General features: G+C 45.4%; 1 protein-coding gene across 17 annotated transcripts; it reads left to right on the top strand.

The window, feature by feature from the left end:
- Positions 1 to 7,205: 7,205 nt before the first annotated feature.
- ZNF667 (zinc finger protein 667) lies at positions 7,206 to 26,366 on the top strand. Of its 17 annotated transcripts, none has more exons than XM_032487527.1 (7): positions 7,206 to 7,406; positions 11,128 to 11,210; positions 11,719 to 11,894; positions 13,020 to 13,273; positions 15,008 to 15,134; positions 16,418 to 16,510; positions 23,514 to 26,366. In XM_032487527.1, exons 4-7 carry the CDS (start codon positions 13,184 to 13,186, stop codon positions 25,091 to 25,093), a joined length of 1,890 nt encoding a protein of 629 aa, XP_032343418.1. In that variant the 5' UTR covers positions 7,206 to 7,406; positions 11,128 to 11,210; positions 11,719 to 11,894; positions 13,020 to 13,183; the 3' UTR covers positions 25,094 to 26,366. The 17 variants fall into 17 exon arrangements, with proteins under 17 accessions (XP_032343418.1, XP_032343422.1, XP_032343420.1 ...); XM_032487528.1 differs by lacking the exon at positions 7,206 to 7,406 and adding an exon at positions 7,428 to 7,782; XM_032487526.1 differs by lacking the exon at positions 7,206 to 7,406 and adding an exon at positions 7,921 to 8,016.
- Positions 26,367 to 26,643: the final 277 nt, after the last annotated feature.

The following is a 26,643-nucleotide window of genomic DNA, read 5'->3' as shown; positions in this document are numbered from 1 at the left end:
CTCAATAAGGAGAGAGGTTCTATTATGCTGCCTGCTTCATAGGTGAAAAAACTGCAGCTCAGGCAGATGGATAACCGATCCAAGGGCACACAAGTGACAGAGCTGGGACTGGACCCGTTTCAAAGTCTCTACTTTTTTGTATAAAGATCTAGGGCTTCCCACTGAGGAAATAAGGGACAGTATGAGAGGGCTCTCTTTTCCCCACACCCTCTCCAGCATTGTTTGTGGATTTTTTGATGATGGCCATTCTGATCTGTGTGAGGTGATACTTCAATGTAGTTTTGATTTACATTTCTCTGATAATTTGTGATATAGAGCATCTTTTCACGTGCTGGTTGACATTGGCTTTTTGTAACTTCCCCTGCGTGTCTTTAATGGCCTTGTACATCCAGCACCCCTTCCCTTTGATGGTGGGATGGTGGTGGTGAAGGGGGTGGAGGGGCTCTTAAATTTCTTTAAAACTGAGTTTTGTTAATGTGTCAGCTCAACACAGCAATCGATAAAAGATTTGCCCCCAGTTTTACTGAGCTATAATTGACATATGCCATTACCTGAGTTTTAGGTGTGCAACATGATTTGATATATGTATATACTGCGAAATGACCACTACAGTAAGGTTAGCTAGCATGCATCACCTCACGTAGCTTTTTGTTTTTCCTTGTGATGAGACCCTCTAAGATCCGATCTCAGCAACTTTCAAATATACAAACGTTAGATTTTAAGGAGCTGGTGAGAGTTTACTAGGTGCCCAAGGTATTCCAACATAGGACAAGTGCTTACGAAAAGCAGTGTTTTGTTTTTAGGAAAAGCCCTTGAAAAGCATTGGTTGGGGTGGTGGAGTGAGGGGGCTGCCTTTGCCCACCAAGGGGACGTTTGTCAGTGTCTGGAGCAGGGTTTGTTTGTCATGACTCGGGGTCAGGGTGAGGGTGTGGCTCCTGGTAGCACTGGGCGGAGGCCACGGGTGCTTCTCTGCACCCTACAGTGCACAGGACGGCCCCCAGACCCAAATGTGCATAACGCTGAGGCTGAGAAACACAGGCTCACTTTCTGCGTATCCTCGCTGCAACCACCCGTTCCTCTGTCGGCTCACCGCTGTCTCCTTGGCAACTGACACTTTCGGGGCATTTAAAAACGAGCTGCTGAATGAATAAAGGAAGGCCCAGGGCGGGCAGGGGAGCCGGGGGTGCCCCTGAGACCAAGTAGGGGCCCAGTTCTCTGGGAGACAGGCGTGAAATGGAAAGTCAGGGTTTCCAACCAAATTGGGAGCAAAAAAGAAAAAAAAAAAAGAAAAACGAGAGAATGAATCCAGCGAGGTCTCTCGCACTTACTAGAAAGCAGGCATGCAGGCACGACCATTTATTATTGATTATTTCAAGAAAACTTCCGACCCTAGGCTGGCAGGTGGCAGGTGCCTACACCAGCCCCAGGGATCCTCCCAGGGCCCGCCCACCGTCGCCCTCCCCATGAGCATGCGCCCACTGCCTCTCGCAGGGCCCGACGCGTGACGTCACCACGCCAGGGACGGGCGCGAACGAGCTGTGTTACCGTAGTGACCGCGACACGCTCAGAGAAGTCCACAACGGAGGGTGGAGCCTCTACAACTGACCACAAGACCACCGAACGGGCCCGGCCGCCGTGGCAGGGCCTGGCAAACAGGACCAGGGGAAGAAAACGGGAACGATGGGTCGGGGACATGTCTCACTTCCATCGGTTGCTCGGTTGCTCGGCGACGACTACCGGATCCGTGGTGGGGTCGCAGCGTGCTGAACTACAACTCCCAGAAGCCTCTGCGGCCACCTTTCTCCCTCTCCCTTCCCCTCCTGTTCCTCCTCCAAATGCCTTCCTGCTTCCCTAGCAAATAACTGTTGGTGAACCATTTACACGTGCTTTCTATCCACGCAGTCATCCCTGGATGTAGGCATTTTTATCACAGTCTTCCTTTTAGGAACAAGTGAGCCTCCCATTTCTCTGCCCCTTTGAGACTACAATACCCAGAAGTCTTAGGGCCGCTCTTTACCAGGCCCTCAGTAGAACGGTTGCCTTGGAGACAGAGACGCCGGAAGCCTGTAGGATGGGGCGGGGCCAGGCTGAGGGAAGGATTCCGATTGGTGGAGCGGCCACACCGCCAGTTTTAAAGGACAGGTCAGAGGTGCGCGTGCTCATTGCGTTAGCCCCGCGCGCATTCTCGGTCAGTTGAGTCCAGGGATCCGCAAGCCTTCGGAGACTCAGCGGTGTCGCAGGTCGCGCTGAGGGGAGGCCGAGTCTGCGCACGCAAGGCGCTCCGGGCCGCGTTCCCGGGGCCAGAAGTGCGGGCTCCGTAGAAATGCCCCGGGAGGTGAGTGAGATCCCCGCACCCTCCCCGGGTTTCCGAATGGGATTCCCAGTCTCCGCGGTAAGAGCCGCCTCCTCGCTCGCAGGTGACGTCCTAGCTCCCCCAGGGAGGAGACGGAGCAGATTCGAAGGGGATGCGGACTCTCAGCCGCCCACCCTGTCCGCCCCCTTCCATCCGCTCTGGGCCTTGGTTTCCCCTTTTGCGAAGTGCCCTGTGGAGCCCCTTCTCCGACTCTCACTAGCCCTGGGACCCTGGGCAAGGTACACACGCGCTGCGCCTCAGTTTCCCCAGTCGTAGAAGGAGGAGGATGCTAGAACTTGCCTCCTTCGTAAGGTTGTTGTAGAGTTAAGGAGCCTTAAGTCGGTGCCCGCACACAGTGACCATTCAAGTGTCAGCGTCCCGCATGGCCATCATGATCATCGTTTGGGGATTTGGACAAGTCCCTCCTCCGCTCTGGGGTCTCAGTGTGGTGACCTGCAAATTGGGCACGTTGGGTTTTGTGAGCGCTTTGTTCTCCCAGAGGGATGGTACAAGGTTTGATGGTGAAACACCAGGATTCCAGAAATCTGTCCTTGTCATGGCCACTGCTTCGTGACCCTGGCCAATCCTAATCTTTCTATTTGCTTGTTTAATGGAAGGGTTATTTATTTGACTGTGATCTCCATGACTCTGAAGACTGTCAACAAGAAAGAAATTCCCCACCCGCCTTGGGTTCTTGTGACTGGACTAATAATAAAATTGACACAAGACAGATTAACAGGGGAAAAAGAAACAAACTTTAATTCATAGAAGTGAGACCCAGAAAGTGGCCAGAGCAGGCAGCTTTTATACGTTTTAGACAGAGAAGCGATAGATTTGTGAGGAATTAATAGGACAAAGAAACTTAGGCTTTGAGTGCTCAATTAGTGAAGAATCTAAACAGAGTTGGATTTGGGTGGTAAATTTAAGTAGTAACAAGATTTGTTCATACAGGCTTCTTGGCCCTGAATTCCCTATCTTCGGTGGTAAGGATTTCGGGGGAAATGCAGAGGAGGGTCAAAGTGTCCCTCTTGCACCAGCTGTTTCTTATGTAACTTTAATTCAAAATAGTCTATATGCTATTGAGGCAAACTTTGGAGCAGCCTACCCTCAGCTGCAACAAGACCATCTTTATTTTGTTATTATTTAACCATTTTACACCAGCTTGGCAAAAGCTTGGTATATAACTAAAGAAAATATTGGATAAATTAAAGAATAAATGAAAAAGCCAAGAAAAAAAAAAGGCTTAAATTAAGCTCAAGCTCTGGAATATCACTGTGGTTTTGTATCAGAAATTTCTGGTTTGAACCTTGGCTCTCAAAATTTCACTTAAGAAATACTGTAATGTCTTTAAAGTTCAGTTTTGTGTGTTTAAACTAGCAGTGTTCATTCATTTATGCATTCATTCCTCAGTTCATTTAGCAGTCCCAGGGCCTGTGGGTGCCCAGCCTCTGGCCAATTCCTGAGGGAAAGCAGCTTCCCAGACAGCAGGTATGAGTTTCAAAATGTCAACAGAGGTTAGGATGCCAGGGAGAACTGACCAGATCAAAGAAAAAGCCTGCATTGTGAGCCTGGTTTGGGACAAACTTGCTGCCTTCGATAAGTTCACCTGCCTCTTGGGCGAAGGTTGCCTCATTCAGAAGACAGACAGAACAAGCCGGATCGGGATTCAGGACATCTGACCCCCAGCACTCTGGTCTCTCTGGATGCATAAAGCTTTTTCATCAGTCCAGGGTTTCCCAGACTTTCCCATCAAATTCCCCTAAACAGCAGAAGAAATGATACTCATCCTTGGGAGGTGGTCTAAAGAAAACAGAGAACCTGCCAAGTTACAGGTTTATCTTGAGGTTTCTTGGATCTCTTGGCCACCCCTTTTGTCCCAGAACCACCAGGTACTCAGAAGAATCTCCCAGTCCAAGAAGAAGAACAAACTCCAAGAACAAACCTGGAAGGGTTGGAAAGATCTTTGGAGTCAGCAAGACCTGGATTCAAAAGTCAGCTCTGTTCTTTTCTAACTGTGTGCCCTTGGGTGAGGTCCTTAACTTCCCAGTGCCTCAGTTTATATACCTGGAAACTGGAGATTTCAGTAGAAACAACTCAGACAAGGGTTAAAAGGATGAAATAAAACCTTAAGTGGAAAATACAATTTAGACCCAGGACAGCAGTGGGGAAGTGCTGACTGCTGGTATTAGCGGTCGTAGTAGTAACACTGAAAGCCCTAATGATAGTACTGTTAGCTGCTATTTTGATTACCACTATCTAGTCACAGAGTTGGGAAACCCAAACTTCTCACACACTCTTTTTTTTTTTTTTCAAAAATGAAAATAATTTATTTTAATAGAAAGAATTTTTTGGTCAAAATCGTATGCACACAGCTCCTTTTGATTACAATGATACACTATCATACAAATAGTGGATTCTGTATGGTACTTAGCATTCAGCTGTCTACTTTTAAAAAATTTTAATTATTTGTTTTCTTTTATTGAAGTATAGTTTATTTACAGTGTTAGTTTCAGGTGTACAGCAAAATGATTCAATTATACATATACAAGATACTGAATATAGTTCCCTGTTATATATAGTAGGTTCTTGTTTATCTATTTTATATATAGTCGTGTGTTTATGTTAATCCCAACCTCCTAATTTAGTAAAGTAACAGTTTTACATCTTCTTTTCCAGTTTGGATTCCTTTTATTTCTTTTTCTTCTCTGATTGCTGTGGCTAGGACTTCCAAAACTGTGTTGAATAAAAGTGGTGGGAGTGGGTATTCTTGTTTTGTTCCAGATCTTAGAGGAAATGCTTTCAGCTTTTCACCAGTGTGTGTGATGTTAGCTGTGGGTTTGTCATATATGGCCTTTATTATGTTGAGGTATGTTTGCTCTGTGCCCACTCTCTATAGGTTTTTTTTTAATCATAAATGCATGTTGAATTTTATCAGAAGGTTTTTCTGCATCCATTGAGATGCTGATATGGTTTTTATTATTAAGTTTGTTAATCTCACACATTCACTCTTGATACCCAGTCCCAGAAACTCTCTCACTCATAGGGTCATATCAACATAACCGCAAGCACTGGGACCCACCCGCACATACTGTGATGTTGTGATACATGATGAGAAATATGTATTTGTTCTTCACCAGCTCCTGGCACAGAGCTCCCCAAACTCTTGGAATTTCCTTTGTGAAGAGCCAGACAAGGTATCTTTTGTTATGTTAAGGAGATGACTAGTATGGGGCTGGTTGCCAGGGGAACCAACCAAGTAATTCAGGAGTCAGACCTTTCAGTTCCATCCCCAGAACTCTGGGGAGGGGAGAGGTGCTGGAGGCTGAGTTCAGTCACTAAAGTCCTGGTTTAAGCAATCATGCCTAAGTAATGAAGCCACCATAAAAACTCAGAAGGATGGAATTCGGAGAGCTTCCGGATTGGTGAACACATGGCAGTTCTGGAACAGTGGCAAGCATGGGAGCACTGTACCCCTTCCCACATATCTTGCCCTCTGTTTCTCTTCCATCTGGTCATTCCTGAGTTATATCCTTTTATAAAAACCGGGGGGTAAGTAAAAAATTTCTCTGAGTTTTGTGAGCTGTTCTCGCAAATTAATCAAACCCCAGTGAAGCCAGTGATTAGGTTCTTGTCTCAGAAAGAATTCAGAGATGAGACATGGAGATCAAGAAAGTAGAGTGAGGATTTATTAAGTGACAGGACTCTCCATGGGAGAGCAGGCAGGCTCAGGTAAGCAGCTGCACTGAGTTTCTTTGGCAAGTTGGTTGCATAGAGTGTAAAAATAAATGGGCAGAATATTCATTGGGGAGGGAAGGGTTTGGGGTAGTATTCCCTGATATTCATCCCAGTCCCACCTTCCCGAGGGGAGGAGGGATCTTCCTCCTTATTTAGTCTGGATCAGAAATGTCATGGCATCAGCGCATGATGGGTGCTTCTAATCTGCAAGGCTAATTTTATTGTAATGAGAGCTTTATGAGGAAAAGGTTACATTTGGACACTGGAGGTTCCTGCCTTTCCCCACTTTTCCTTGCCTGCCTCCAGGACACTTGTTACCCTCAAATGTGATTTATTATCAGTCCAGAGATTCCTTCTTTTCTCTTTCCAGAGACCCCTGTTGATCACAAGATGTATGGTTTTGAGCCATTTGGCCCATGCCTCCCCTTCTCTGCTCATATCTAGCTGTCTGCCTGCTCTAACATGAGGAAGGGGCACTGGAACCTCCAGCCTATAATGGGTCAGTCAGAAGTGCAGGGGATACCTGGACTTGTGATTGGTGTCTGATGGGAGGACACCCTTAGGGACATAATTGACACCCAGCTACTGTCAGAAAATTGCTTGATGGTGGAGGCAAAAATCCGCACACTGGAATTGGAATCAGAATTACATGTACACACACCTATAAAAACGCAGAACTGGATCTCTACACACAAGGTCACAAACAGCAGCTTTCCACACGCACCTACACAACCACAAAAACCAGGCCACACTCATACATACAGAAGCACACACTTCCAGACACGGTAGCTTCTATACCCACTATCTGTGGGCCCCAACCCACACACACACAGTCACACGTTCACGAACAATGGCTCATCCTCACACATACACACGATAACACAATCTGGGCCCCACATGCACGAATGCAGTCACACTCCGGACCCGGACGACAGGGGCGGGGTCACACCTCGCGTCTCCTCTCACACACTCGCGGTCATCCCACACGCCGCCACAGAAGGGCGCCCGCGTCCCCGCCAGCCGCGCGGCCGCCGCGCACACGGGCGGAAGCCGGCCGCGGGGTCTCCTGGGAGATGTAGTCTGGGACCCCGAGAAGGCGCCGCGCAAAGGACTCTGGGGCTGTTCAGTGAAGGCGCGAGCGAGATCCTGCTCCCAGCCTGGAGGGACACCCCTCCGCCCCTCTCCCGGATAATTTTCTTTCAGCCCGGACCCCTCAACCTCCCTTTCCGGGTTCCTCCTGGAACCGCAGCACGACCCCGAGGCCTCTGGGAGTTGCAGCTAGAGCTCGCAGCGCGAACGCGCGAGTTACGGTCCGCGGGTGAGCCCCGCTCCAGCTCCGTCTGAACGCGGAGGGCAAAGGGGAGGGTGTTGGGGCGATAAGGCCCCAGACCGGAAAGTGTGGTTGCCGAGGATGGCGGCGAGCTGGAGAGGTTGGATTTGATTGAACGGCTCAAGGAAGGGCTTTAGCGCCCGAATACGACTACGTGATTTCATTAGGACAGTGATGCGTAGAGCCCCAGGAAGCGCACAGCGGGCCCTGCGCGTGCGCGCGGCCCTGCGTGCTGCGTGGGTTGGCACAGGGGCGGGGCTCGGGCTGTCGCGCGACGGCGTCGCCCACGAGCGTGCCTGCGTACGCCGCTGCGTGTGAGGGGGCGGGGCCTCAGGCTGGTGCCTGTGGACTGGTCCCGAGAGAGGTTAGCGTGAGCGCCTCTGGGCCGCGTGGCTTTGTTTAGGGGCGGGGCCTCGTGCTCTCGGGGACGCCCTTGGGGCGGGGCCGTGGCCGCCGACGTGTCCCACGCGTGAGGGGGCGGGGCCGGGGGCGGGGCCAGGGTGCGCCCCTCCCGGGCGGCGGAGGGGAGTGCGCGGGTTCTGCGCGTCCTGCGCGTCGTTCGGGTGGGCGCCGCCGAGGCGCGACACGGGAGGACGGAGTGAGTGTGGGACGGGGTGTATGTGTATGTCCGCGGGGCCGTGTCTTGCTGTGTGGTGACTGAGCGTGAGGGGAAGGACTCCGTATGTGTGAGCGAGTGACGCGTGTGGCGGCGTCGTGTGCTCGAGCGGAGGGCGCGTGTCGGCGCCTCTGCGTGTGTGAGGCGGAGCCCGCCGTGTGCTGACGGGAGCGTGCCTCAGGGCCGCGACCGCCCTCGCCCGCGGGGTGTGCGGCGTCTGCGGGAGGGCAGGGCCTGCGCCGGGGGGCGGGGCGCCGGGGCGCGTACGTGAGCGTGGCTCCGCGGGTCTGTGCTGTTGGAGTGAGTGTGCGTGACTGCTGTCCTGGTGTGTCTCCCTGTAACTGTGGGAGGGGGGCCCCGGGGGCAGGACTGAGCGGCCGTGAGGGTGTGCAGGCTCCGGGAGAGGGGTTCCGTGTGCGGCTGCGGGAGGCTTGCGCCCTCGGTGGAACAGGGTGGGAACCGCGCCCGCCTCAGCGTTGGGAGAACTACGCGAAGTAGCAAAGGTGAGCCGCCCCGTGCAGTGCTCGGCACCCCCGGGGCCTGTGTGGGTGCGGGCGTTTGCTGTGGTGCCGGTGGCGGTTTTCCCTGCTCCCTGTGCCGAAGTAGGTGAATGCTGGGGGATTTTACGTTTCTGGACTTGCGGTTGGGCGTCGGTCCTCAAAGCTGAGGGGCTGACCTCCCCCAGCTGAGAAGCGGTGCCCCAGCAGCCCAGCCGCTCCTGCGTGTGTTTCTGCATCAGCGTGCGTGCGGAGGGAGGGCAGGGGCCACCCTGGTCTCTGGGACCTGCGGCTGCATATGGCTGTGTTTCCTTCCTAGCCAGGGTAGTTTGGTGGGACTCTGGGGCTTCTGGTTCCATCACTTGCTAGTTGTGTGACTTTGGGAGAGGTCACTGAAATTGCTGCCTCTCGGTTTCACCTGCAAGACGGGGATAATAGTGGTACCGGTCTTAGATTTGTGGTGAACGTTAAGTGAAACAGTGCGTGACGCAAGTAAGTGATGTATAAATGATAATTGCTCTACTATTAACCTAATAACCCCAAGGATTCCACACCCAGATAATAAAATCCACAGAAAGAAAAGCAAAAGGTGGGGCCCCAAAGGAAAAGTTTCAGGCCAAGAGATAAAATAACCCTGAAATCCAGGTTGAGCTTAGACTTAGAATTTTCTAGTCAGGGTCCTAGGAGGGCAGGAGCATGAGCCCCACACCTTGCTAGTCAAGATGGACTCTGCTCCAGCTCATTTGGAGCTTGCATTTACTAGAGATGAAATTAAATTGATAACAGGTGGCAATAAGTATTTTGGAAAGTAAAGCAGGGTGAAGGGATTGCAGGGTGACAGTGGGTGCTGTTTTCAGAATCAACACCCAGGCTTCCCGTGGGCGTCTCAGTCAGCTCCAAAGCCAGAAATGGCCACCATCAATGACTCCTTGGACTCATTTGATCAGGGAATGTGAGAGTTTGGCTTTGAGCTTATCAGAGACTTTTCTCCTCCCCAGCACTGAGGTCTGGGCTACAGCCAGAGACTGGGGCAGGAGTTCTAAACTATGGTTTTGCATTACCATCACCTTGGAAACCTTAAAAGATAAAAATAAAACATGCCTGGGCTCAGTCTTCAGAGATTCTGACTTAATTGTTCTGGCATGGAGCCCAGTTATCAGTATTTATTAAAAAGCTCCCAAGAGATTCTGGTGTACAAACAGGGTGAGAGTTTGTGGGTTCCTCTGGGGCTTCTAGGAATGAAAGAAATTAATTTGGTGGAGAGGAGAGGGGAGGAGGGTAACAGTGACTGGTGCTTTCAATATCTTATCAAATGTAGTCCCAGCAGCTTGGCTTCCCTGCATTAGAGGCATTCCTAGCCCCATCCTGCAAGTGAGGAAATCAAATCTGTCCCCATGCACAGCAGAGAAATGGCAAGGCTGACATTCACATGCAAATTCTGTGTTTTCTGTTACAGCTGGGTGTTTGGAGAAAGTACCTTCCTGTATCTCTGGCTTCTAGGGCTGGCAGGTTCAGGGTAGGAGTGATCTTAAACTACTAGACAAGTGTACAGCAAAAAGAAATTCTGGCTGAACAGAAACAGTGAGCTTGGGTGGGTGTGTAATGGCTGGCTTTCAGGGATGTCAGGACCCACATCCAGCTCAACACCCAGCACAGTCCCACCGTATTGCAGGGATGTGCCGTGAGGGGAGGCATGGCCACTGTCCAGTTACTCTCTGAAGCTTGTTCTCATCCACAGTCTAGCCATTCTCACCTTAGGAGCAAGGATTTAGCTTTGTGCTAAATTGCAAAGCCCTCTCCCAACTGATGGTCTGGGACTCATAAGACCGGCCAGGTTTACATCCCTGCCCTAAGGTGGTGTGGGATCCAGCCTCTTTGTTTTATTTGTGGTGGTGGTGTTTTGAGGAGGTAATTATACATGCACGATACAGAATGCCAAAGCATAGATAGGGAAAAGTGAGTTTTAGTTTCCTTTCCCAACCCTAGTGACCTAGTTCCCTTCCTCTGGGACAACCACTGCTACCAATTTCTTTTGTTTCCCTTTGAGAACTTGTGTGTGCCTTTTCAAACTCATGCATTCGTATTGTGTGTTCTGTTTTTTCTGAGCATTTTCTCTATACCTTTTTTTCCCTTATTACACTCTGTCTTGGAGATCATTTCACACAGTACATGTAGAGCAGATTTGTCAGCCTCAGCACAGTTGACATTTTGGGCCAAATCATTCTTTGCTCTGAGTGCTGTCCTGTGCATTGTAAGATGTTTAAAGCATCCCTGGCCTCCACGCAGGGGCACCAGCTTCTCCCCAGCCCATGCCAAGCTGGGACAACCACAAATGTTCCCAGACATTGCACGTGTCCTGTGAGGGCATAACTGCCCCCAGCAAAGAACCACTGGTGTATTGCTGCCTTGTTCCTTTTAAGGGCTACATGGTGTCTTGTATGTGCATGTCATAGTCACTCAGCCACTTTCCTATTGATAAGCAGCTGTTTCCAGTCTCTTGGTGGGAATAATAATGATAATTTTAAAAACTGACATTTGTAGGGCACTGGCAGCGCTCTAAGTGTGTTGCATGTTTTCATTTATTTAACTTTCACAGCAGCCCTGTGGCTGGTTGCAGAAGCTGACAGTTGAAGAAGCTGAGGTCCAGGGAGGACAGGGAGCGGGTCTGCGGTCACACAGGTAGGGGCTGGCAGAGGTGGAAGCTGAACGCAGACAGCCTGACTGCAGACGGACACGCTTCACTGAAGGGCTGTGCTGCCTCTTCCTACAGACCCTGTCATTTTACACACATGCAGGGATGTCTGAAGACAAATACTAGAAATGAGGTTGCTGGGTTAAAGGCTCTGTGCACCTTCAGTCTTAGAGATACTGCCAAATTGCCAGTTTCTCCAACTAGCACTGTGTGAGAATTCTTACTGCAACCCTCTTAGGGGGTGTCAGGCTTCCCTGGCGACACTTGGTGTATACTGACTTTAAAAGGAAAAGAAAGGCAAGAGATAACCATGTGCCCATTGCTGAAGGTGTCTTGTGTAAACTAAACAGCCAAGAGTGAGGTAGGTTTTGTTTACCCCATTGTACAGATGAGCAAACTGAGGCTCTGTGTAGCTCTCCCACAGCCAGTAATTGGTGGAGGCAAGCTTTGAATCCAGAAATATCTAATATCAAACTGCTCTTCTTTTCTCCCCAGCTATGCTGAGTTCCTTGGAGAAAAGTATTTTGTGGACAGGAATCGTGCTGCTTCAGTTTGGGGGGTGTGACTGAGCACAAACAGCTATGAGAAAACCCAGGCCGGACACGGTGCCGGTTCCTGGAGCAGTCCGTTTTACTTGAGGACTCAGAAGAGCCAAGCAATGTACTTGTCTGGTAAATAACTTAAAACATGATTTATAGATTAACTCAGGTTTATCATGATGCAGGATGCAAAAGTGGCATGGATGTTTTGAAACAGAAGATTTCAGGATTTTGTGTCATGGGCAGCTGCTCTGGGGTGTGTCCCAGACCACAGAGCTAGGCATTAACCCTCCACTACTGTGTGTGACAGAGTCTTGGACACCTGAATTCTCTCTGTATTTGACCCTGCGACAGCGGTGTGCTGGATAATTTGTAGCATCTGCCAATTTCCGCGGTGTAAATAATCCCACCAGGGCCCACTGTAAGCTATCAAAGCGATGTCACTGAGCACGCAGCTGGAGAGGTGTGCACAACGGAGTTGTGGGACCCAGGGCAAGCCAGCTCCAGCTCTGCCTCTTGGCCTCTGAGGGCTTCTGACTAACATCTCTGCACAGTAGAGGAGGGTTAATGCCTAGCTCTGTGGTCTGGGACACACACCCAGTTTATTTGCCACATAGTCACCAAAAAAAATTTATTAAATGTTAAGGCAGCCACATCACTCCATCACTCCTTTGCTCAGCTACACCCACCCCTGCACCCCCTGCAGTGATACCTTATCACACTTAGAATGAAATCCGAGCTGCCTGTCACCTCTTCATGACCTGGCCCCTCCTGACCTCAGCCACCTCCTCACCCACCACTCCCCACCTCACTCACTCTCTTTCAGCGGACCTACCTTCTCGCCTCCCTCCACATGCTAAACGTGTGTCTGCCGCAGGGCCCTTGCATCTATTGTGCTTCTACCCAGAATGCTCTTCTCCCAGTGCCCAAGTAGCTCACACTGGCACTACATTCACACCTCAGTGTTGCCTCCTCTGAGAGGCCTTTCCCAAGCATCCCTCACTCCCCGCCCTGCTCAGGTCCTTTCTTCCTACAGGGCTGTGATCTCAGCTAACCCTGTGCTCTTGTGTGGCCCTGTCTTCCCTACTGGGATGTAAGGTGCATGGGAGCCATACTTCTGTGCTCTGACTTTGCTCTCCCCATTGCCTGGGGCAGTGTCTGGCGCCTGGTAGGCACTCAGCAAACACTTGTCAGGGGGAAGAGCGGGTGTCCGCACGTCTCACTTGCCTCCTGATCCGGCGCCTCCTGTGATCTTAGGAGCGGAGAACGTTGGCTTTGGCCCCTCCGTGATCCTGAGAAGGGCAGGAATGCTTCAGATGTTCTGGCCTCCTTCCATATGCATGTGTGTGTGACCGGGGTGTGGGGCCTGGGGAGTCTTATCCTAGAGTCTCTGGGACCACCCACAAGGCCCAGTCAGCCTCATGACTTCTCTCCCAGCCCCACCATCTCAGCACTCCGCCCCTCTGCAGAAGGAAAGGATGCCTGCTGCACGTGGGAAACCCAAGTCCAAGGTAAGTAGAGATTCCTCTTTGGGAAAGTTCCATCCTGTAAGAAACCATCTGCTTTCTATGCATGGGAACATTCTGCCGCACAGAGACCCAGCTGAGACCTACTCCCTGTGTCTTCCTGTCACCGCAGGGGGCGGGAGCCTGAGAAGGGCTCCTGGGAGCCGCAGCCCCCGCCAGCCCCCAGCCCCCCGCCAGCCCCCGGCTTCACCCTCAGCATGCGCATGATCATCTGCCTGTGCATCCAACATCTCCAGGGCCTCTGCCTGCCCTGGGAGACACGGCCTCCCCAGGGGGAAGAGCAGAGCCACCGTGACTTCTCGAGGAGGCTGTGTGTGCCCAGGTGTGACCTGCTAGGGCAGAGGAGGACTGGTTGTGCGCTGCAGAGTTAATCTCTTCGTGTTGCTTTGCTTTCGCTGGTACAACCCATATTCACAAGGAGGATGCCTCTCTAACTCTGAGACTCCTCGTAACCCTGTATACAGGTTGAGTTAGTTGGAGCCGGGCCAGGGAGTCAACCTCTTGTAATCATGTTTCATCAGTTTTGATGATCAAGTAAGCCAGGTATAATAAGATTTCTCGTAATCAACATGTCTGCCCTCTAAGTTACGTGTATTTGTTCCCTATTGCTGCTATAACACATTACCACAAACTTGGCCATCCAAAACAGCACACATTGTTGTTAACTTGGCCATCCAGAACAGCACACATTGTGGTTATCACACAGTTGGTGGGTTGGAGGTCAGGCACAGCATGACTTAGCTGGATCCTCTACATTGGGTCTCACAAGGCTGAAATCAAGGCGTCAGCTGGCTGTGGTCTCCACTGAGGCTCAGAGTCCTCTTCTGGATTCATTCGTTATTGACAAAATTTAGTTCCTTCTCCCACTTTCCATGTGGCCTGCTTCTTCCATCTTCAAACCAGCAACAACAGGTCAGACCCCACTCATGCCTCAGATCTCCTCAGCTTCCCTTTCTGCTCTCCTCTTCCACCAGCTAGAGAAAATTCTTCGCTCTTGCGGGCTCCTGTGATGACTTTGGCCCACCCAGATAATCCAGGCTCCTCTCCCTGTTTTATGGTCAACTGATTAATAACCTTGATTTCATCTGCAAATAACCTTTTTTAGGGGGAGGTTAATTAGGTTTACTTATTTATTTATTTAAAAAAATTTTTTCTCCTTGATGGAGGTACTGAGGATTGAACCCAGGACCTCATGTATGCTAGGAATGCACTCTACCACTGAGCTGTACCCTCCTCGCTGCAAATAACGTTTTGCCGTGTGTAACGCACTCACATGAGGTTAGGGACATGAATCAGTAGCCAGACTGCCCAGATTGAACCTCAGCTCCTCCACTTACAAGCTGTGAGACCTTCAGCAGGTCACCTCGCCCCTCTGGGCCTCAGTTTCCTCATCTGTCACGTTGCTGTGATCCTCTCAGCAGTGCCCCAGTCACTGGCTAGCATGAGCCAGTATGTGCATGGTACTTAGGAAAATGCCTTGTCTTTGTCAGTGCCCAGTAAATCCAAGTTGATACATTTTTTATGCAACACAATCTTTAATAACAGATATATTACCTTGTGTTTTATTTAATACACCTGCCCCTTTTGGCCTGAGACCTGCAAATGTTTCCTTAGTAGAGTCCTGGCACTGTACACCTCCCATCTGGGCAAGGCCACGTTTTCTCCAGCCGCGTGGAAGCACAAACCCACGGTGAAAGGCCATGTGATTTTCCATTTCAGGCACCAGTGACATTTGGGGATTTGGCCATCTACTTCTCCCAGGAGGAGTGGGAGTGGCTGAGCCCCATTCAGAAGGATCTGTATGAAGATGTCATGTTGGAAAACTACCAGAACCTGGTTTCTCTCGGTAAGGCTCTCCTCCCATAGTGCACAGCTGGCCCGTTGACAGACATGAGTCAGTCTAGTCAGGAGCACAAGCCACTCCACATCTGTTTTGCTTTTTAATAGTCTTATTGAAGTATAATTCTCATATTATATAGTTCACCTGTATAAAATATGTAATTCATTGGCTTTTAGTATATTCACAGAGCTGTGCACCCAATCACTACAGTCAATTTTAGAACATTTAATTACCTCCAAACCCCACACCTATTAACTAGAAATCACCTTTCATTTCCCCCTGCCCACTGATCCCCGCAGATTAGGCAAACACGAATCCACTTTCTGTCTCTCTGAATTTGCCTATTCTTGGCCTTACATAGAGAGAGAATCATGACTGTGTGGTCTTTTGTGTCTGGCGTCTTTCACTCTGTGATATTTTTGGTGTTCATCTACATTGTAGCATGTGGTCAGATAACAGACCACATTTTGTTTGTCCATTCACCAGTTGATGGGCACTTTGGGCTGTTTCCACTGTGTGGCTATTATGAATCTGCTGCTGTAATGAATCTGATTTGTTCAAGTACAAATCTTTACGTGGACACACATTTTCATTTCTCTTGGGTATATACCTAGGAGTGGTATGTGCCGGTCATATAGTAACCATACATGTAACCTTTTGAGGACGCCCAGGTTGTCTTACGAGCAAGAATATAAAGAATTGACTTATTGTTAAAAGGTGAGTGTCGGACACTGAGATAACACAGAGATGGTTATGGCCACCATCCTCGGGCTGGGGGGACAGAGGGAAGAGTTTGGAGTTTTTAGGACATCGAGGAAGGGACTCAGACTTCTGAAGGCGAGAGGCGCCGTGCCTGGTTTGTTTATCCTCCTGAGGAGGCGAGATGAGGCTAGTTCTGGGAGTGCAGGGAAAAAAAGGAAAGCAGAAATTGAAACCACCAGTGCCTCTACTGGTGGACACTGCCAGCGAGCGGCTGGTGTAGAAGTGTGGGTTGCAGGGCCCAATACTGTGCACCGCAAAACAGGTCAGAGAGTGGTGGGCTTCGGAGTGGAAAGGCAGTAGCTGAATAGCCAGCTTCAGGAGTTTCTGGTCCAACTTTTCAGGAAAACTGTTGGCTTTGTAGAGTTAGAAATGAACAGCTCTGCTGGCTGTGACTGACCTTTCATCCTTATTCTCCATCTGCCCTTCACATCCTCCGTGCTCCTTTTGTGCTGATAACCCCCCATTTCTGTTGATACTAAAGCTGTGGTGCCCACATCATACTCAGTCCAGTGTCTCCCTGTGTGCAGGACTTTCCTTTCGGAGGCCAAATGTGATCGCCTTACTGGAGAAAGGGAAAGCGCCCTGGATGGTGGAGCCAGTGAAAAGACGCTGGGGCTCGGGTGAGTGACAGAGAACCAGGGCTTAGAAGCTGACATTCTGTGCGAGCGTTCCCTCCACCATGAGAGGGCAACATCTTTAAGATAATAGTTGAGAGCGACTTTCTCCACCTCTGAGTCCCGAGGCCTGTGTAGAGAACTCAAGTCTCGTCAGTGTGAGCCCCCAGAGGGAGAATAACCAACATTTAATAAGCCCCTTACTAGGTATCAGACATTCTTCTAAGTACAGTTTCCTCCCAACAACCCTATAAGGTAGGTACTATTATTATTCCTATTTTATAGATGAGGAAACTGAGGACCAGAGAGGTTCAGAGATTTGCCCGAAGTCACCCAGTTTGGAAGTGGCAGTACAGCTGGATTTGAACCCAGGTTTCTGGTCTCAAGCTCAGCTTTTAATAGCCTTATCCCCACCTATCAAGTCCCCTGCCTTGGCTTTCATGTTTCCCTTCAGAGAATGTGTATTCTGACCTCTCTAAATATAGCATTTCTGATGATAATGTTCAAACTTCATTCCTTAAAAAAGACTTTTCCATAACTTTAGTTTGACTATTTGTCAATAACTCATTCAGTTTTCTAATAGATTCTTCTTCAGCTGGTCAAGTTACGGTTTTTCAGTTGTGGTAAAAAAAAAAACACATAACATTAAATTAACCATTTAAAAATATACATTACGTATATCTACATTGTTGTGAAGATATCTCTAGAACTTTTACATTTTGCAATACTGAAACTCTATACCCACTAAGTAGTATACATTCCCACCCCTTCATTCAGCCCTTGGTATGATATTGACTACTATGGATACTTACACAAATGGAATTTTACAGCATTTGACTTTTTGTGACTGGCCTTTTTTTCTTAGCATTGTGTACTCAGGGTTCATCCGTGTTGTAGTATATGACAGGATTTTTTCTCTTTAAAGGCTACATAATATTCCATTGTACGTATGTGCCACATATTCTTTATCCATTCATCTCTCAGTGGATATCAGGGTTGCTTCCACCTCTTGGCTACTGTGAATCATGCTGCAGTGAACATGGGGGCATAGATATCTCTTCGAGATCGTGATTTCAATTTCTTTGGCTATATACCCAGCAGTAGGATTGCTAGAGCATATGGTAGTTCGGTTTTTAATTTTCTGAGGAACCTCCATACCATTTTCCACAGTGGCTGCACCATTTTTCATTTCCACCAACAGTACGCAAGGGTTCCAACTTGTCATTCTTGCCAGCCCAGCATTGGTTATTTTCTGTTTTTCTGACAGTGGCCATCTTTATGGTGTGAGGTGATACTGTGGGTTCAGTTTGCATTTCCCTAATAATTAGTGATGTTGAACATCTTTTTACATGTTTATAGGCCATTTATCTATCTTTCTTGGTGAAATGTCTATTCAAATCCTTTCCCATTTTTTAGTAGGGTTGTTTGTCTTCTGTTTTTAAGTTTTAGTTCTTTATATATTCTGCATATTAACCCCTTATCAGATACATGATTTGCAGTATCCATAGGTTGCCTTTTCACTGTTGTTTTCTTTGACATGCAAAAGTTAAGTTTGATGTAGTCTGATTTGTGTATTTTTTTTTCTTTCCTATGCTTTTGGTGCCATATTCAAGAAATCAGTGCCAAATTCAATGTCCTGAAGCTTTTCCCTTATGTTTTCTTCTAGGAGTTTAATAGTTTTACATCTTACACTTAGGTCTTTAATCCATTTTAAGTTAGTTTTTGTATATGTCATAAGGTAAGGGTCCAGGTTTATTCTTTTGCATGTACATACCCAGTTTTCCCAATGTCATTCATGAACGGAACTGTACTTTCAGGGTTGGTACCCTTGCTGCAAATCATTTGACCAGATATGCAAGGGTTTATTTCTGGGTTCTCTATTCTTTTCCGCTGGTCTGTGTATCTTTATGTCTTTATGCCACTACCACACCATCTTAATTACTGCTGCTTTGTGGTGTGTTTTGAAATCAGGAAGTGTGAGGACCTCCTACTTTGTTCCTCTCTTTCAATATTGTTTTGGCTATTCAGTATCCCTTGAGAGTCCACATGAATTTTAGGACTTTTTTCTATTTCTGCAAAAATTGTTACTGGGATTTTGAGAGGAACTGCACTGAATCTGTAGATAACATTGTATGGACATTTTTACAATTTTAAGCCTTCCAATCCACAAGCAGAAAATGTCTTTCCATTTATTTGTATCTTTGACTTCTTTTAGCAATGTTTATAGTTTTCATTGTACAACTCTTATCACTTTGGTTAAACCTATTCCTAAATATATCCTTTTTGATGTTATAGTAAATGGGATTGTTTTCTCAATTTCCTTTGCAGAGTGGTCATTGTTAGTGTATAGAAAGACAACTGATTTTTGAGTGTTGATTTTGTATCCTGCTGCTTTACCAAATTCTTTTATTGATTCAAAAAGTTTTTGGTAGTAAAATCAAAGTAGTTCCTTCTCTTCCTAGTTTGTTTAGTGTTTTTATCATGAAGGGGTATTGAATTTTGTCAAAAGCTTTTTCTGCATCAGTTGAGATGAACATGTGTTTTTATGGGCCTTTAATTTGTTAATGTTATATATTACATCCATTTACCCATATTGAACTATCCTTGCACTCCAGGTATAAATCCCACTGGCTCATGTTTACGATCCTTTTAATGTGCTGTTGAATTTGGTTCACTAGAATTTGTTTAGGATTTTTGCATCAATTTTCATCAGGAATATTGGTCTGTAGTTTTTTCTTGTGATGTGTCTGGTTTTGGTTTTAAGGTAATGATGGCCTCATACAGTGCATTAGTATTCCCTCTGCTGCAGTCCTTTGAAAGAGATTATGGAGAATTGGTATGATTTCTTCCTTAAATGTTTGGTAGGATTCACTAGTGAACCCGTATGGGCCTGATGCTTTTTTCTTTAGAAGGTTGTTAATTACTGATCAAGAGTTTAAAATAAATATATGCCTATTCAGATCATCTTACTCTTCTTGTGTGAGTTTTGGAAAATTGTGTCATTTAAGGAATTGATCAGTTTCATCTAGGTTATCAGATTTGTAGGCATAAAGTTGTTCAGTTTTCCATTATTATACTTGATGAGATCTGTAGTGATATGCCCTCTTTGATTTCCAATATTAGCAATTTGTGTCTTCTCTCTATTAGGTAACCTAGCTAGAAACTTAACAATTTTATTAATTTTTGAAGAACCAGCTTTTGATTTTATTGTATTTCTTTATTGATTTCCTGTTTTCAATTTCAAAGATTTGCTCTAATTCTTATTCTTTTTTTCTGCTTACTTTGGATTTAATTTGCTCTTTTTTCTCTAGTTTCCTAAGTGGGAAACTTAGATTATTGACTTTAGATCTTTGTTCTTTTCTAATATATGCATTCAATGCTATAAGTTTCCCTCTAAGACCTACTCACTGCATCTCACACATTTTTTGTAACTTGTGCTCCCATTTTCATTTAGTTCAAAATATTTAAAAATTTTTCTTGAGATGTCTTCTTTGACCCATGTGTTATTTAAAGTGTGCTGCTTAATCTCCAAGTATTTGAGGATTTTCCAGTGATCTTTTTGTTCATGATTTCTGGTTTAATTTCATCGTGGTTTGAGAGCAGACAGTGTATGGTTTCTATTCTTTTAAATTTATTAAGGTGTGTTCTGTGGCCTATCTTGGTGAATGTGGTCTGTCTTGGTGAATGTTCCATGTAAGCTTGAGAATAATGTTAATTCTGCTGTTGGGTGAAATAGTCTATAGATGTCAGTTATATCCAGTTGAATGATGGCATAACCACTGTGTCTTTACTGATTTTCTGCCTGCTAGGTCTGTCTATTTCTTGTGGGAGGAGGGTGTTGAAGTCTCCATCTATAATAGTGGATTCATCTCTTCCTCCTTGCATTTCTATTGGTTTTTGTCTCATGTAGTTTGATGCTCTGTTGTTAGGTACATACATGTTATGAATTGTTATGTTTTCCTGAAGAATTGCCCTGTTTATCATTATAATGCCCCTCTTTATCCATAATTACTCTCCATGTTTTTAAGCCAGCTGGGAGTTAATATAGCTACTCCTGTTTTCTTTTGATTAGTGTCAGCGTGGTCTGTTTTTCTCCATCCATTTACTTTTAATCTATATGTGCCTTTACATCTAAAATGGGTTTCTTATAGACAACATCCAGTTGGGTCATTTTTTTTTTTTGATCCAATCTCTACAGTCTCTACCTTTAGACCATTGACATTCAAAGTGATAATTGATATTACTGAATTAACATCTACCATATTTATTACTGTTTTTTATTTGTTACCTTTACTTTTTGTTCCTGTTTTTGTCTTCCATTCTTTTTCTGCCTTTTGTGATTTTTAAATGAATGTTCACGTAATTCTATTTTCTATCTTTTCTTAGCATATCAGTTACACTTTTTTTTTCACTTTTTAAACTTCTTTTAGTGGTTGCCCTAGAGTTTACAATATACATTTACAGTTAATCCATGTCCACGTTTAAATAACACCATAGCATTTCATAGGTAGTGTGAGTACCTTATAACAATAATGCTAATTCCTCCCTCTTGCCCCTTGTATCAGTGTTGTCATTTATTTCACTTGTGTATAAGTACACATTAACATAAACATAAGATAATTATATAAGCATACCTATTCACATACACTGTTGCTATTATTATTTTGAATAAAGTGTTATCTGTTATATCAATAAAGAGTAAGAAAATGGAAGGATTTTTGTGCCTTCATTCGTTTCCTTCTTCAGTGCTTCTCCTTTCTCTGTGTACATCCGAGTTTCTGACTTACATTATTTTCCTTCTCTCCAAAGGACTTCTTTTAACATTTCTTGCAAAGCAGGTGTACTGGGAACACATTCCCACAGTATTTCTTTATCTGAAAAAGACTTTATATTTTTCTTTAACTTTTGAAGGGAATTTTCACAGGGTACAGAATTCTAGGTTGGTGGTTTCTTTCTCTCAACACTTTAAATATTTCGTTCCACTCTCTTCTCGCTTGCATTGTTTTTGAGAAGTTGAATGTAAATCTTACCTTTGTTCCACTATAGATGGGGTCTCTTTTTCCTCCTGGCTTCTTTCAGGATTTTTTTCTTTGACTTCCTGCAATTTAAAAATGGTACGCCTAGTTACAGGTCTCCTAACGTTTATCCTGCTTGGTCTTCTTCAAGTGTCTTGGATCAGTGATTCGGTGTCTGACATTAATTTGGTGAAATTCTCAGTTATTATTCCTTCAAATGTTTTTTCTCTTTTTCCTCCTCCTTCTTCTGGTATTCCCATTGCACGTATGTTCCATTACACATGTGTCTCTTGTAGTTGTCCCTCAGCCTTTGGCTGTTACGTTTATTTGCTTTCCAGATTTTGAGTATTTTATTGATAAATCTTTTAGTGTATAGAATCTTTCCTCAGCTGTGTCAGATCTACCAAAAAGCTCGTCAAAGGCATTATTTCTGTTAAACTGTTTTTAATCTCTTAACATTTCATTTTGGTTCTTCCTTAGAATTTCCATCTTTCTGCTTACATTGCCCATCTGTTCTTATACACTATATGCTTCCTCCATTAGAGCTTTTAGCATATTAATCACATTTGTTTAAAATTTCTGGTCTGATAATGCAGACATCCCTATCATACTTGAGTCTGGTTTTGATGCTTGCTCTGACTCTTCAGGTTGTGTTTTTTGCCTTTTGGTGTGTCTTGTAATTTTGTTTCTTGATAGCCGGCCATGACGTACCATTTAAAAGGAACTGCTGTGAATAGGCCTTTAGTAATGTGATAGTGAGGTGGAGTCGTGCAGAAGCATTCTATAGTCCTGTGATTAGATTTTAAGTCTTTTAGTGAGCCTGTTCCTCTGGACTGTGAATATCACAAGTGATGCTCAGTTTTCTCCTCCCCTCTTAGGTGGTACAGGCTGTCTAAAGCCAGTTGGAGTTGGGTATTTCCCTCCCCAGGTCAATTAGGCTCAGATATAACCTCAGCCTGGTAGGCTGTGGCTACCTAGTGGCCCCTGAGGGCAGGCCTTGTTAAGAGGGACAGATTGGTATATTTCAGAATTATTCTTTTTCCCCTGTATTTAAGGTGAGAATCTGATCGAGCTCCTAAAGGTAAATCTCGCAGTGCTGTTTGGGCCCCTCATAACTAGGTGCCTCTTGAGTCTTTAACTCTCAGACTTGTTGGTAGTGAGCCTCTGACAATTTGTTAATCCCAGTTCAGGTTTTCCTACCCCAGAGCAGATTCCCATGGTGGTTTTCCTTGTGACTCTCTACTCTGATAAGCTGTGACTCCCTGTATTCTTCACCTTCCTCTCAAGTCTTGGAGGAAGTGGTTTGCCCTGTGTCCTCCCCTTTCTGATGGATTCAAGAGAAGTTGTTGGTTTTACCATATGTTTAGCTTTTTACTTGTTAGGACAAAATGGTGACTTCCAAAATTTTACATGGGGAGTCAGAAACCAGAAGTCCAGTTTGTTTTAAAGATTTGATTTTATGAATGTATTTTTAAAATGTACAACTTTATTGAGACATAGTTTACATATTGTAAAATTCACCCATTTTAAATGTATAATTCAGTAGTGTTTGATAAGTTTACCAAGTTGTGCCACCATTACTGTAATCTAGTTTTAGAATATTTTTATCACCTCAATAAGATCCCTCGTGCCCACCTCCAGCCCTGGGCAACCACTAATTTGCTTTCTGCCTGTAGTTTACCTTCTGCCTTTTCTGGATGCTTCATATAATAAAGCTGTATGATCTAATGAACAGTCTGTGGAGTTTAATGTCATATATGGTAAAAATTTGTTCTATAAGTAAAACTTCATTCATTCATTTCAAATTGCAAGCTTTCCTGAATTTCAGTTGTGAAGTATTTCTATAAAGCCCTTACTATGTTAAAACCATAACACAACACTAAAAAGTTACTCTTCTGATCATCATCGTTGTCATTATGATTGAGAAAGATTGCATGGAAGCTCCACTTTTCTAGCAAAGGAAAACAAACATTGAATTTCTTGATGTCTTTCAGACTCAGGGTCTAAATGTGAGACCAAGAAGTTACCTCCAAGTCAAAGCAACAAATCTGGGCAAAGCATCTATCAGAAACCAGTTTCTGCACCACAGAAAATTCCCACAGGAAAGAGAGGCTGCAAGAAAAATTCAGTCCTAATAAAACCCAAGAAAGTGCATTCAGGAAAGAAATCTTTAAAGTGTAATGACTGTGGGAAATCCTTCAGTCAGAGCTTCTCTCTTCAGCTTCATCAGAACTCTCATGCTGGAGAGAAGCCTTATGAGTGCAGTAGTTGTAGAAAAGCATTCAGACAGATCTCATCCCTCATTCTTCACCAGAAGATTCACGATGGAAGGAAAAGCTATGAATGTGGCAGATGTGGGGAAAGCTTCACTCAGAGAGCAACGCTTAGTCTACATGGAAAAACTCATGATGAAAAGGAAATCTTTGACTGTGGGAAAGCCTCGAGTCAGTGTCCACCTATCAGTATACGTCAGAAAAGTCACTTTGCTGAAAATGTCCACCAGTGCGGAAAATGTGGGAAAGCCTTCATTCGAAGGTCATCTTTTTTACTTCATAAGAAAATTCATAATGGGAGGAAAATACATAAATGTAGTAAGTGTGGGAGAGGGTTCAATAAGAAACCAGTCCTTGTTATGCATAAAAGAATTCATACTGGAGAGAAAACTCATGAAAGTGAGAACGCCTTAAGTCAGAGTCTACAGCAGAGAAGCCGCCGTTTAGAGAATCCTTATAGATGCAGAAAATGCGGGAAATCCTTTAACAGGGTTTCATCCATTATGCTCCATCAGAGAATTCACGCTTCAGAGAAACCCTACAGATGTGATAAATGTGAGGAGGTCTTCAGGCGGCTTTCAACCCTTATTCTGCATCTCAGAATTCACAGTAGAGAGAAGCTGTACAGATGCAATAAATGTGAGAAGGTCTGCAGTCGGCATTCCTCCCTTGTTCAACACCAGAAAGTTCATGCAAAGAAAGAGAAACTGTTTGAATGTAAGGAATGTGGGAAGATGTTTTCTGGAACTGCCAACCTTAAAATACATCAGAACATTCATTCTGAAGAGAAACCTTTCAAATGCAATAAATGCAGTAAAGTTTTTGGCCGCCAGTCATTTCTTATTGAACATCAGAGAATTCATACTGGAGAAAAACCCTATCAGTGTGAGGAATGTGGGAAAGCCTTCAGTCATCGAATATCTCTTACTCGACATAAGAGAATTCATACTGAAGATAGACCCTATGAATGTGATCAGTGTGGGAAGGCCTTCAGTCAGAGTGCACACCTTGCCCAACATGAAAGAATTCACACTGGAGAGAAACCATATACGTGCAAAACGTGTGGGAAGGCCTTTAGTCAACGCACGTCCCTTATTCTCCATGAAAGAAGTCATACTGGAGAGAAACCCTATGAGTGTAACGAATGTGGGAAGGCATTTAGCAGTGGCTCAGATCTCATTCGGCATCAGAGAAGTCATTCTTCAGAGAAGCCCTATGAATGCAGTAAATGTGGGAAGGCATACAGTCGGAGCTCATCCCTCATTCGGCATCAGAATACACATTCCGAAGAAAAAGCTTAAGATTGTTTTCAATGTGTAAAAGCAAAGAGGGAGGCTAGCAAAGTAGTGGAGAGAGAGGCATGGGGGGAAAGGCATTTGTCTGTACATAAATTGAGTAAAAACGGGACAGTTTGATTACATGTCCCACTTTGGAAGCCAAAGAGCAAAAGTCATTGGTGACTTTTGACCTGATGACTTGAAATCAACTGAGGCAGTGGCTTTATCCTAGTTTCAACGTAGCAAGCTTAGTTGATTGGATCAGCCATTTTTAATGAAGTGCATTCTTCATTTGATAAAAGTTACTGATACTTTATTTCCAATGTAATTTTATTTTATTGGTCACATACGACAAAGTGAATTATAAATCCATTTTTCTGGATGGGACTTTGAACCTGATTTAAGGCCACATTAATAGTTTTGAGTTTGTTCCTTAGAACTAGAAGTATCACGGAAGGGATTTCCTCACAAACTAGAGTGCTTCAGCTGACAGAAACTTGTGGGTGAGAATAAAGAAGACTTGGGGAAAGATAACACGTAATTGTGTGGAACAGCAGGGTCATTACCATACTGCCTCCATGGATGTGAAGATACATAATCTTCATGGTGTGAAAAATACAACAAGCCTGAGATAAGCTGATGGGGAGAAAACCCAGCATGAACTGAAGAATGAAGAACTTCAGAGCAGGGAGAAATTATTGTTTCATTTGAAAATAAATTTGTCTATATTTATATGAATAAACATTGGTATTTTCATGTAAGAACACTGGTGTGCAATAAGTGATTGGTGGAGATGTCATGGACTAAATGTGTTGTCCCAAAATCGATACGTTAAAACCCTAACCCTCAATGTGATGGCTTTTGGAATTGAGGCCCCCGGGAGATAATTTGGGATAGATGAGGTTATGAGGGTGGGGCTCTCATGATAGGATCCGTGTCTTTAAAAGAAGGGACACCAGAGAGATTGCACTCTCTCGTTCTCTCTGCCATGTAAGGACGCAGCAAGAAGGTGGCTGTCTGCAAGGCAAGAAACTAGCCCTCACCAGTACCCAACCTTGTGGCACCCTGATCTCAGACTTTCAGCCTCAGAACTGTAAGAGATGAATTTCTTTGTCTAAGTCACTCAGTCTGTGCTATTCTGTTGTGGCAACCCAAGCTAATACATGGGGAAAGCCCTACATTTGTGTGCCAGGCTCTTTTTTTGTCAGCTGTTCACCGTGTTATGTAATCGCTTTCAGCCTTTCTCCCACTTGTGCAAAACGTGTAAGAAATAAAGTCAGTCCTTTTTTGTAATTGAGTTATATACAGTTGGACTCTTCTGTGTAAGTTTCCCTTTTGCCAAAGCCACTCTTAAAAGCATCAGCCCCTTATTAAGACAGCTCTGTGGAATGTGCAGCTATGTGGCTAGGTCAGCCTAACTGTGACCACAACTGAGAACGCAGTTGGATTTGCAGAAGGTGAGCATGCATGCAGGATGACAGAGCCATTAATTTTCCATCTAAACTTGTCCTATCAGTCTGGAGAATCAGCATAAAAAAATCAACACTTGAAGCAAAAGGGTGAGCAAGCAACAC

Source organism: Camelus ferus, chromosome 9 (assembly GCF_009834535.1).
Source record: "Camelus ferus isolate YT-003-E chromosome 9, BCGSAC_Cfer_1.0, whole genome shotgun sequence".
Classification (NCBI taxonomy): Eukaryota; Metazoa; Chordata; class Mammalia; order Artiodactyla; family Camelidae; genus Camelus; species Camelus ferus.
This window is presented reverse-complemented; position numbering and strand designations above follow the sequence as displayed.

Bases quoted from the DNA above. Each gene is read 5' to 3' on its own strand.
- ZNF667 (XM_032487531.1), top strand. From the start codon at position 13,184: ATGACTTCTCTCCCAGCCCCACCATCTCAGCACTCCGCCCCTCTGCAG. The intron at 15,135-16,417 runs GTAAGGCTCTCC...CCCTGTGTGCAG, and splicing joins CCAGAACCTGGTTTCTCTCG to GACTTTCCTTTCGGAGGCCA. The intron at 16,511-23,513 runs GTGAGTGACAGA...GATGTCTTTCAG, and splicing joins GAAAAGACGCTGGGGCTCGG to ACTCAGGGTCTAAATGTGAG.